Raw genomic sequence first — 12,876 nt, forward strand, 5'->3', positions numbered from 1 at the left:
AAATGCACTTATTCCATATTCCAAAATGTTTGTTTCTGCCTTTCTAATGAAGCTTAATGAACCTAATGTTTTAACATGCAGTCTGTTAGAAAGCTTTCATTGGCTCTCCTTGGCTAATTAGTATCGACACTGCAAACAGGCCCTATCGGTATCAGACCATTAGTCTGGCTGTATATTCAGTGTAAACACATCTTTATTATCTGGCCTCGTGACAAGCCATCTGCTAAAGAAACAATGGTGTGATTTAGCAGATGTTAGCATTGAACGATAAAAGCATCCATTTAGTAGGATCTTGCAGCTATAGGGCAGACTGCACAGGGTTATGTGGTGCAAAGTGGGCACACAGTTCCTACCTATAATTTGTAGTCAAAGTTGCAGTGAATGATAAAACCCATGCTATTGTGGATTTATAATTGTAGTCTCGTTTAGAAATGCAAGTAGTAATTAACTTGAAATCGGCATTATACACCAGAATTTACATTCCTGCTGGGTTTGAAATGCTGTTTTAATAGCAGTTTGTTTTCCCTACATGAAATTACCTAAGGGTCTTTTGTGTTATTTCATTGTAGATGCTATTAACATTCTAAAGGAAATGAAAGAGAAGGATGTTCCTATCAGAGATACAACAGTCACATCCTTTTTCCACATCCTTAATGCTGCAGCCATGCAAGGTGAAGTTGAAACAGTGAATCGATTACATGAGTCCATTCTGACGCTGGGCTTAGTAAAGCCTTCTACTAACCTCTGTTCTCCTCTGATTACTGTTCACCTTGAAAAGTAAGTTCTCCATCCAAAAGTTATGTATATTTAATTGTAACTGTGCAGCTAAATATCACCTATGTGGGTTGAAGGTAAGTTTCCTTGCAAACTAAGTAATTGGGTGAAAAAGTAAATGGAAAGATAAGAAATCTGATATTACTCTCATTCACTGTGCAGCTGAATTGAAAGATAGAAAAACATTTGGTCTTTGTACTCAAGTCCAAATGTTTCCCATTATTTTTCCATTTCTACCTGTAATATAATTCAACAAAACAATTAACTCCATGCATTTGTTGTGGCAGGAAATAATTTTCATATGCTCCATGGCATATTCCCTTTCATAGTCGTCTTAATATGAGGCACAGTTATTTGATGAAAATTCCACATTTGAACAGGTCTTTCCTGTTGAATCTATTTCAAGTTTTGAGAACTAGGAGACACGAGGCCATGTGGGCACCCCCTGGCTTGAGATAGGTTTTTATCATATACAGTGTTTGTTTGGTTCAGTGGCTCTCAGATCTCCCACTATACAAATTCCAGACCCCTGCTTCTATCCATTTTGGACTCTGTCTCAACTGTTAAACAGCTTAACTAACTTCTCTGTCTCTCCTAATTGATCACCAATTTAGATTAAATATGTCCTTTTTCCTTATTTTATATGTAGTTTATTTAACATTATTGATGTTTTCACAGTATCATCTTATTGGTTGAGCTTTCAAGAATATATGATTGTTAACATGAGAATATCCAGTAGCTGTTATATTAACTACCACTAAAAACCTCAGGGTTTGCTCTAATATATAGGAAAGAACTTTTTCTATAACTTCATGTGTACTTTTTAATATTATTATTTTATTTTGTGTATTTAAAAAATTTGTCATAATGACGCAGTTATTTTTGACGCAGACTCTATGAGAGTTCTCTTCCTAAAAAATATGTATTCTAATAAATTTGGCAGCAGTCATATACTACATAATTCCCAGTCAGCAGCACAGGCTTTCTTTGGTGCAATTCACAGGATGAGACAGTTTATTATGAAGGTAACTTGGTTGAAAGTATACATGTCAGTGAACGTTTACTGTTACATTGTATAGTAAGAACGATTTTCTGAACAGTTTTTGTATAAACAGAAAAGTTTCGAGCCTGTGTCTGACATCCACTGACTTGTACATATTTACAACAAGATTCTACATGTGTAGTGAATGTTGTATAAAGTTGTTTGAAACAAGTGTAATTAAGACTGTATCATGCATGTATGAAAAGGGGCAGAGTAAAGGTTATAGTATGTGTAGCTTTCTGTCGTATTTTCCTAACTTTTGTGATTTTTGAGTGCTTTAGTAATGACTTCGTAGTGAAAGATTAACTTAGTTTATTTTTAAAAGGAGAGAGACACGTTTCAAAATGTGGAAATATTTGGTTAGAAACCACTGGAGTGCACTATCCAATAACTTACGGTCTGCAAGAGTTAAGCGCCTTCCCTACTCCTATCAAAAAAGCCATAAGAGATTCTTCTCTTACTGTGATTGGAAAAGCCTCATTACACTATCCTGAATTTTATTCTTTAAAAGGAAGAAACAGTTTCTGCTCATACTTTGCAAACAGTTACCTTCAGGAAGTGTTCAATGCTGAGAAATTTCTTCCTGGAAGGTTATAAAGGTTTTGGAAAGTTTTATAATTGAACTGAACATAGTGGTAGAATGTATATAATTATACATGTCCACTATAACAGTGTTTCTCGACCTTTTTTTTTTTAATAAAGTACCCCTTTTTAAACAAAAGTTCTAAGTACCTCAAGTACCAACAGTTTTCAGACACACACATTTTTTTTTTCTACCATTGCAACACATTTGTGTAAACAACTTAATCGTAGCTCGGTGGGAGATGAAATTTTTGGGTGTAAAGTACCAAAAAAATAAAGCGCCGTAAAACTTAAAACAAAAATTCAGGTTTCTCCAAATTTCAGTTGTGTTGATGTACACCCCCCCGACTTCTCACGTACCCCTAAGGTTACTCGTACCACTGATTGAGAAACATTGCACTATAACATGCTTGTCACTATGATTTGCTACTTGCTATGCTATATAGCTCCATGGTAGTCCACAAGCAAGTGGTGAACTTCTAGAGTTAAATTGCTCAGACGTTTTTGTCACTTGAGAAGTTTGGTAAGCTTGTGGGTTAAGCAGCAGAGTTTTCTAATGTTCCGTGGAACTGACTCTGCTGGGTGCCTTTTATTTTTTTTTATTTTTTTTGTAATTATTATTCCTGACACTGTAAGAGGGAGAGGAAATTCCTGTGATCGTTACGGATGACTTAAACAATTGTAGTTTTAAAATGCTACTTATTGCCTTAGTAGTAGTTGGTCTTTTTGGACTCCTAACTAAGCTTTTACATCTTCCAAATCCATTTCAGAGACTTGTTCCTTTTACAAAGAGCGTCCAAGATAGGTAGCTCTTTAGAGCCTTCACATTCTTAACATTTTTAAAGGTGTCCACTCCTTATACAGTATTTTAATAAAGAAATCTGGTAAAACAGATATACAATTCATCTTAAGGAGGAAGCACACACAATTTAATTTTAACAAGAAGATTTTTTTCTACTCCTTTTTTTCTGCCCCTACTCCCTTTTTGAGTTGACAGGGAGAAAATTTTACTAATTGGTTTAGAAATAAACTTAAATAATAAAGACAGCTTTTTGTTTTTCCCAAGATAAAGCAATGATCTGTATTACAGCAAAATGTTTTAAGCTTAAGTTTTAAAAAGTATTATCTTTATTTTTGGTGTGAGCTCTGTAAGAGGCTAAGAAATGTAAATTCATCAGGAAAAATTGTGAAAAAGCTCACACATCTAATCTTCAACTCCTCATTCAGAATAAAGAGTCTTCTTTGAATGGTTTTGCAAAATATCCTAATCATCATATCGATTTTGGATGTTTTTCATTTTGAGCAATCTGTCAAAATTTTCCATCTTATAATAAGCTGAAGATTGGACTCAAAACTTTTTTTTACTTTAGAACTGATTCTTACAATTGCTGATAATGGGGAGAGGTTAATACTGTGACAATGTGTAAGTTACCTATAATAATATGAAAATCCTTGAGGATTTAGAGGGTATTTTAGTGGGTTATTCTTTGCTCTCCTCTGTCAACCATCAGGCAAAACCTACTCAAACACTAACAGATTTATAAAACTAAGAAGAGGTTTGTGAAGGTAATCTGCTTCTGTGCTGTACGGTGCTTTGATTGTCTATTTACAGGAGAGGAAATAAGATTTTATTCTGATTTTATTCTTACTAGATAGCTGCACATACAAACTTTTAAAATATAAATGTTAAATAATGTAGAAACTTAGTTTGATTTGATTTATAAATATCCTCTAAAAATGGAATTACTTCAGAGCACAACTTTTATTTTTAAATCTGTGAAGATAAAATATAGTACTGCTGGTTACATTATATGTCATGGACAAATATATACCTGAAGCCATTGTCACCTTTGCTAAGAAAATGTCCGGGAAGCTGAATATAAAATGTGCATTAAATCTAAACTATGTGGGCAAAATATGTAACTATTTTGTAACGGAGATCAGTGAATACAACCTGTTTAATTGGTAGTCATTTGGTCATTTGCAAATAGCTGGAAGATGCAACTAGATTGCGTTTGTTTAAAAATGGTCAAAACAGCAGTTTTAATATATGCTGTCCATTGAAGAGCTGGTGTGTTAATTCATTCTACAGTCTGTATGAATACTCATGCATTGCATTGGTGTATAGATGCAGTCCGAGTTCTCTGTCCATAGCTCTTGTCTGGATTTCATATATTTAAATACATATGCATTTTTGTGTGCTAAAGAGAATTTCTTGATAAATTCAATATCCTTAATGAGCTTTTAACTCGTTATTTTAAAATACTACTTATCTTTAATGGATGACAGTTTTTTCTAATTTTCAGCATCTTTATTTCAAGTATTTATATTATTTTTGTTTTTTTTCTCCTAGTTCAAAACTCTTAAGTGCTGCAAGGAAATTAAGGCGGTTCAGCTCTTTTACTCCATTATTGCAATTAGGAATTTAGCATCATCAGTGCCAGAGGACAAAAGTGGTTCATTTGCCCTAGGGGGACAGGACAGTGATAAGATGATTTTTCGTCAAGGATCATTGGGTCGTAATTAAGTTACATTCATGGCTATTGCTTTTTGAAGGATGATTGGTAAATGACAGGCTTCATGTGCTTAATACGGACAGTGTTCACTAGGGTTTTTTCTCGCTCTGTCAGAAAATCCTGTTGAGCCTGATAATGTAAATGTGGCATTTTATTCTGAACAAAAGAGCAGGGAAATGAGCTATCTTGTCTAATCATTCAGTTGTTTAACACCGACTTCCAGTTTAGACTCAATTGGCTGGAAAGCACTTGACATGTGAAGTTAGTGCTGTTCGGAACGCATGTTTGAGTAAATTTTAAAGTAAGTGACAGCTAAATTGTACCTAGGGAAATTACAAAGCCTTCAACACAGTTAATTTTTTGGGGAGGATTAGTTGTAATTGCAACACCAGTCTCCTTGAAGATTCCTCGCTCTAGCTGATGAACAGAAGAAACATTTAGTTCTTTCAAGAGCCCGTTTTCTTAACAGAATAATTTTTGTAAAGCTGATTGTACCTTACTGAATTGATTTCCCTCCACACTAACATCTGCTTCAGATTTGCAGAGAAGGATTTGTTTTAAGAGGGGTTCTCCCCCCTTCCAGAGTCCTTTTTTTCTTTCTCCTTCTCTGGTGATTTCAGGTTTGAGAGCTTTTCAATCAGTAAACCCCTTAGGTAAATTGCCACTTCACTAAAGCTTTATGCATAACATTGTAGCACTTCATTCCAATTAAAATCAATATTTGGAGTCTTTTTATCAAACTGACTCTGGTTTGGAAAGTTATTACAAGTAAAAAGGTTAGGTTTAGAGCTATATGCTTGAAGCTAGAAGGGAACAGTTTATTTTGAAATAGGTATGCAAGAAGGATCAGATAGTGGTCAGTCTTGTTACAGAGCCTGATCTTGCAAATACTTATTCTTGTCAGTATCTTTATTGATGGAAGCAGGCCTACTGAGTTCAGTGGAACTACTTGTATAAGTGAAATATTACCCACGTGATGTTTTTACAGGATTGGGGCTACAGTATATAGTAATTCGCCAGTGCCCAAGGAAAAAATAACTTGCCTCACGTTCTTACCAATAGAATAGTCTAAATTGCAGTGAAATGCTGAGTTAGGGCTGTCTTGTATTTATGTGAGGGTTAAACATAATATACTTCTGTCTTAGGCTGCTTCTGTCATTTAAGTTTATGATAGCATACCTCTTTTTTAAAAAAGGAAAAGATTTGAATAGGAGAGTAATAGTCAAACTGTTCATGTGAAGGGTTTTCTATAAAAGAGACATAAGAATTTGCTTTTTAAATAGAAGCATAAATGGCATTTGTCAACACTAAAAAAAAAAAAAAAGTAAAATTTGGATAGCTCACCCATAAAATCTACCACCCTCCTTGTTTTGTTCAATAATCCATGGATCTTATGAGTTTTGTATTTTAAAAACTTGGATTCCTAGCTTTTATTAATGACCCCTTGGGGTTGCTAGTCTGGTTGTGAGTGCTACATCAGGGATTTATTTTTTTGGCGTCTGAACTGAAGTCTGCTGACTTCATTAGACGCATTAACTAAAATATGTTTGAATCAGATACTTTTATCCATTATGTGAACCTTTGAGGTGTAAACTTGGATATATATGAATACATAAACGTTATAGGGCAGTGGTGGGTGACCTATGCCTGTAAGCCACATGTGGCCCATCAGGGTAATCTGATTGCAGGCTGTAAGACATTTTGCTGTCATTGACCATCTGCAGGCACTCCCCCCTCCGCAGCTCTCAGTGACCATAGTTCTTGGCCAATGGGAGCTGTGAGAAGTGGCACCTGCAAGCAGGCCTGCTGACGGGTAGGACAAAGGGAGCAGTTTCCCTGAGACCCAGTGATTCAAAGGGCCCCAGGGCTCCTGGCCACAGCCACTGCTACTGTGGCAGAAGCTGGGAGCCCAGGGTCCTTTAAATTGCTGCGAATGCTGCTTGGAATGTGTGGCATTCTAAGGGCTGATGGGAGAGGCAAGCTGATGGCTGCCCAAGGGCCCATATGGTACATTGTAGACAGGGCTCAAGGCTGGCTGCCTCTGGCCTCTTCGCTTCCACCTTAGGCCTTGCCCCTTCTGGGAACACAGAACCAGAGTGCCCCTTTCCCACACACTTTGCCCAGGGGCCCACAGAGTCTGTTGGCACCCCTGCCAGCAGGTGAAGGTGCCACAGGGATATTAAGGCTGTGTAGTGTGTGATAAGTTCTTGTTTTGTCAGGTGAGCTTTTTTTCTCTTTGTTAGCAGCTCCTCCTCACAAAAATACTTGCTAGCAAACTCTCCTCCCCTCCCCTAAATTTCTTGATGAAGTTTGCATTTTATATAATAATTAAGAAATGCTGTGATTTAGTCTACCACTTGTAGTAACCCAAGACCAAAGCCATTTAAACCTGCCAGATCTAGATTTTGCAATTCCAGTTGCGTCAAATTCCATTTGTATTATAAATGTGTATTCTGGAGCTGTATTTATTTTTCCTTTAATTTGTGTTTTATAATAATTGACAATCAATCCTATGCCTTTATCTTATATATGCTGTCTTGTGGTACTGTGTCTGGGTAGCCTTGTAAAGAAAAACTCCCCAGCAGTGTTACTTTGAGGAAATCCAGTAGATTTTTATCACTTTAGGCTGAAGGCCTGTGAATACAAATTACTGTATACTGGTCTCATGGTTGAGCTTAAGCTTATTTGGGGGACCTGAGTATGGAAATATTTTATATGTTGTATGAGCAGAAAATACCATAACATGTATGTTGTTTCCAGGCTTGCTACCAGGGGTATGTGTAAAGGGAGGAAATTGCCTTGGGACCTGGTAGTTCAAAAGGACAGCTGGAGCTCTGGGCTCTTTATCTCACTGCTGGAGTGCCATCCTGTGTGCTCCATGCAGCTCTGAGGGACAACTGGGGGAGGTTCGCCAGACAAGGCTGGCTGCCTTCGGTCCCGCCCCTTCCAGGAGCACAGAGGTGCCCGTGCTCACCTTGTCCTACGGAGGCTGTTTGCTCCCATGGTTGTTTCCATTTTTTTATTGGATTTTTTTTTTTTAATTCTGAACACACAGTATAAATATCTTCAGAAGCATACATTTAGAGACCAAAAACTATTAATGTGTCTGTTTGATTGACATTCCAGTTATTCATTCATTTATTGATAGCTTTGACCTAAAACAGTCACTTTAATGCTGCGAGTATACATCTGAGACAATACTATTGCAGTTTAAGAATGAGTCTGAAAAGCTCAATTTACAACTGAAAACTTAAATGTATATGTGTAAATGCTGTTGTGCCTCACAAAAATGTGAGTAGTTTTCAATAAAAACTGATTTTAAAGATGTTAACTGAACTTGCATCTGAAGCAGAAGAAAATACTGATTATATGAAGCTTTATATCCATCTGTATTTCATCCATAGTATATCTCTCTTGTATGACAGTAATATAGTCTTGCAACATCTCCTTGCAGTTTTGAAATTAACCTGTAATTTAGTCTTCACCCCAAATGACAAAAATTCAAATGACTCTGTGGGGTGCCAGAAGATGCACTGTAAATATGGCTTAGTAAGGGCATATGGTAGAGATCCATCAAGATAGGCTCATTTTCACGGTGTCAGTAATATTACAATAACATTAACATGTTTTCTACATTTATATTTTACTTTTTAATACATTTTAAATCCTTAAGAGATGAAATAGTAATAAAAGCAAGAGCAATGTAAAATTTTGATTAAGAAACAAGAGTGATACAACATGAACATGGCACGTGTTAAATAGGTTTAAAAACTGGCTAACTGATAGGTCTCAATGTAATTAAACAGGGAATAATTACTGAGCAGGTATGTATGTAGTGTGATTCCACAGAGGTTTTAGTTTTGTTTTGGCCGTATGCAATTTAACATTTATCAGTGACTGGGGGGGGGGAGAGGGAGGCGCAACATAAAATCATCTCTTATAATGTTTGGATCTGACACAAATATTAACAGAGTAGTAAATAATGTGGAGGACAGGTCTCTTATGCAGAGCAATCTGAATCAGTAACATTGGTGGAAGAAAACTATGCTTTTTAATACAGTCAAAAGTGAAGTTATATGTCGAGAAACAAAAAATACAGGCCATATTTACAGGATGGTGGACTCTGTCCTGAGGAGTAGTAAGTTGGAAAAAACCTACATGTGCATTTCCTATGCTATGCTGTCCTGTGATTTGGGATACATAATTAAGGTAATTTCAAGTGTTCTTTGAAGCTGGTGAGATCCTTACTAGAATAGGTGTGTTGTCAGCAGTTTCAAAAAGGATGTTGATAAATTGGAGGAAGTTCAGAGAAGAGCTATAAGAATGATTGAAGGACTAGAAAACATCCCCTATACTATAGCCAAAAAACTCAAGGAGATCAGTCAAGCTGCTTATCTTTTGAAAGAGAAAATTAAGGTCACTTGATAAGTTTGTAAGTATCTACACAGGGAACAGAAATTTGAAAATAGAAGCAGCTTTACACTATAGGCAAAGGTATAATAAAATCCAGTGGCTGGCAGTTGAAACTAGACAAATTTAGATTACAAATAAAGCGAAAATGTGTAACAGAGAGAGAAACTTTCAGAACAACTTACCAAATGTTATGTTGGATTCTCCATCACACGGAATTTTAAAATCAAGGCTGAAAGTTTTTCTAAAAAACATTCTCAAGTTCAAGCAATACATTCAGGCAAGACCTAGGGCAGTCTATATTTGGTAAGAGGTCAGAAGAGATGATCACAATGGTCCCTTCTGGCCTTATCTATGAACATTTGTGTTTCTTTAAAAAGAAGATATGAAAAGTTTAGAAGTGGATTAACTTTAAATGACCATACAATTTATATAATTTAATTAAAGTTTTTTGAAATACTGTTGAGGAGCTGCTCCATAGAAGTTGTTTTAAAAATTATTATTGTTTCAAGTCAGCTACTGTATGGATATATCACCTGCTTTAACAGGCTTCAAACACAGCCATTGATTCCTACCTACTTTCACCAGCCTTTCTCTGGTTGTTATACAAAATACAGGAAGGATCAAAATATCTTATACAACATATGTTGACGTTTTGCTCCACAGATTATTTTTATGTATTGTTCCTGTGTCATCTCCCTACTCTCCAAACTGTTTCTTATATGGAAGAAAGAGGTTTTAACTTAACTACACTGGACTCCTTAACCTCTGATTTCTTCTCATCCTTTACTGTATTTTAACTGTTGTCCTGTGCTTTGTATATTAGATAAAAAACTCTTTAGGAGAGAGATTTTTTTATTTTTTTGTGATCTCTTTTAAAAACACTTTATTTTTACAGTGCTATATAAATTCTTAATTATTTCAAAACTTCTGGATGAGTATATTTAAAATATATTGGTGTTTGAAGTTACTATGACTCTTGCAGTCATAAAAGATTTGCATATATAACACTAGCACAATTCTGCTTGGAATCTGGCTTTTTTGCACAAGTATTCTCAAAATGTAGGTTTTCATTTAAAAGAAAAAGATTCTAGCTCTCAAAATTGTGAGGATAACTTTGAAAATGTAAACCAATGTGGTGATTTGTACCCATATCTACAGGAAGTGTGACACAGAATCTTTGAGAGCTCTGACATGTTCCATTCTTTTATTTGAGTTACTAATTCTGTAGCTTTTAAAAGTAACATTTTAAATGTTAGTGCAGAAATTTTCAGCAATGGAAACTTTGGGAAATAATTAAACTTACTTAATTGAAACTGCCACCGAATTTCCAGTGTGCTGCACTTCCATGCTGCAGAATCCTGGAATCTTGCTGCAAAAATTACATGCAGTTTGCAGCAGAGTACACAGAGCATTTAATGTTAATCTCTAGAGAACAGTATTTATCACCACAACATTGTATATGTTCTGCTGCTTATAAGAGGTCTGAGGTGAAGATGATCAATATTTTATAGCATGTTCCTCCAGCTGTGGAGAAATTCAGTCTGTATTGCTGAAGCAGGACAGTCTACTATTAAATGTTTTAATTTGCAAACTTCTGTCTATACCTGTTACTTTTTAAATGCAAACCAAATCTGGGATGTGGACAATTTTCTGAATAGAGAATATTTTAACTGCCTTTAAAGAGTCTATATGCAATGACATGAATTTTTCTTGAAACTCTAAGCCGGGGTGGGGAACCTCAGGCCTGGGGGCTTGTCTGGATCCAGCCCCCAAGGCTCAGGGCTCCCTTCCTAACATTGGGGAGCCTGTGCCTACTGAGAGACTGGAGCACACAAAATCTACTAGCCTGGACCCCATTGGGCTCTGGTGTGAGAAGGGAATGTGGGGAGTGTCTTTCTCCTTCACAGACAGAGGCCATATCAGTGAGGTTTGGTTTTTTTTTTGTTTGTTTGGTTGGTTGGTTTTTTGGCTTCTTGCTTGTGTGTGGCCCCAACTGATTTTTTTCTGTGGTTCAGCAGCCTCCTACTCAAAAAAGGATCTCTACTCCTGCTCAAAGATATGTTGTACTGTTCTTGTGCAAACGTTGCTTACAGACTGTTTTCATCATTTTAACTTAAATTCTGTACCCTTTTTTCATGAGGGACGATGTACCTGCTGCCCTGGAAGCTGCAATTGACTGTTTTAAGAAGTATGGCAATATCCCTAGGCTCCATGACATCTTGTGTAGGCTAATAGAAAAAGGAAATACTGATCTCCTGCAGAAAGGTTAGTTGGATATAGTCTAATATTATTGGATGGGTTATTTTAGGTGCTTGATGGAGCTGGTGTTTTAGTTTTAGTTTTTTTACCTTTACATCAGGCTATGCAAACAGTGGAAAGACATGTGGAGTATTTGTACATCACTTTAAAGCTTTCAGCAACATCTAGTTGCAAAGTAAAAAAAGATACTTATTGTAAGTATGAAGCAATTTAATGCTTCCATAACTAAATACCTGGCTATCAACAGAAGACTGCCACAAGGGAATATGCACCTGTCTCTTGATGGTGAAAGAGGGGCATATAGAAGAAATTATGGTGCTTCAACATATTAGATTAAGAAATCCTAAATCCCTGTAGTCTACAACAGTATAGAATGCTAATTTTATAATCGGTTAATTCTGTTGAATTATTATAAAATAGAATGCAGATTAGCAAAAATATTTGAAATATATTTAACCTCAGTCTGCAACATATCTTATAATATTTTGTCCTCATTCTTAGTATCTCTTTTCAGAAAATTATTTCCCTGTCACTTCAGTGTTTTGCCAGGTGTGGGGAATCTTATTTGTTAGATTACTGTTGACATCTCTTTTTAAAATGCATCCTGGTTATTAAAAAGGCAGTTAAATGAGTTTTCTTCTCTCTATCTATAGCCATGGACTTTGTGAGCCAAGAACGAGGTGAAATGACGATGCTCTATGATCTCTTCTTTGCCTTCCTAAATACAGGAAAATATAAAGAGGCCAAGAAGATCATTGAGGTGGGTTTTTAACTACGCTACTGTAATCATGCAGCTATTTAGACTCTTAATTAGAATACATTAAAAAATTTTAACCTTTAATTAGACTTGTTCTGATTCATGTTAATAAAATTCAATCCTAATAATGAAGGGGGAAAAAACAGAGAACTCGGCCAGCTTCTTTATTATGTATAATTACTGTTCAGAAGAGAGACAGTCTGGTTGTATATTGAAGTTGTTTCTTTACTTTATCAAATTCACTGTTACATATCAAAATTATATTTGCATATTAAATCTCGGATTGTGGAACAATTAAATTAAACTGGCATTCCTGGGTGTAAAGTTACTAATCCTCTTTCCCAAGGAATTCTTTGTTCTTAAAAGCACTGGAATTTAATTTTCTGCAGACCATACTCAGATTTATTTGTAATGCTTGTCTACAAGTTAATCAGCCAAACAAGTGCTGTCTGCTACTGTTTGGCATTTAATTTAGCATTTTTTTTAACCATCGTAAGCAGCTTATAGGAAGTGGTAGGTGACAAACTTGCTCT

General features: G+C 35.8%; 1 protein-coding gene across 2 annotated transcripts in view; it reads left to right on the forward strand.

Moving 5' to 3' along the window:
- LRPPRC (leucine rich pentatricopeptide repeat containing) overlaps nt 1-12,876 on the forward strand; it is a 156,067-nt gene that overhangs the window by 62,732 nt on the left and 80,459 nt on the right. For both annotated transcript variants that reach the window (XM_075925421.2, XM_075925422.2), the window contains exons 23-25: nt 570-777; nt 11,468-11,592; nt 12,240-12,346. In XM_075925421.2, coding sequence (XP_075781536.2) covers nt 570-777; nt 11,468-11,592; nt 12,240-12,346 — 440 coding nt within the window. The remainder of the gene's footprint in view (nt 1-569; nt 778-11,467; nt 11,593-12,239; nt 12,347-12,876) is intronic.

This window comes from Pelodiscus sinensis, chromosome 3, assembly GCF_052426305.1.
Source record: "Pelodiscus sinensis isolate ZL-2025 chromosome 3, ASM5242630v1, whole genome shotgun sequence".
In the NCBI taxonomy this organism is placed as follows: Eukaryota; Metazoa; Chordata; order Testudines; family Trionychidae; genus Pelodiscus; species Pelodiscus sinensis.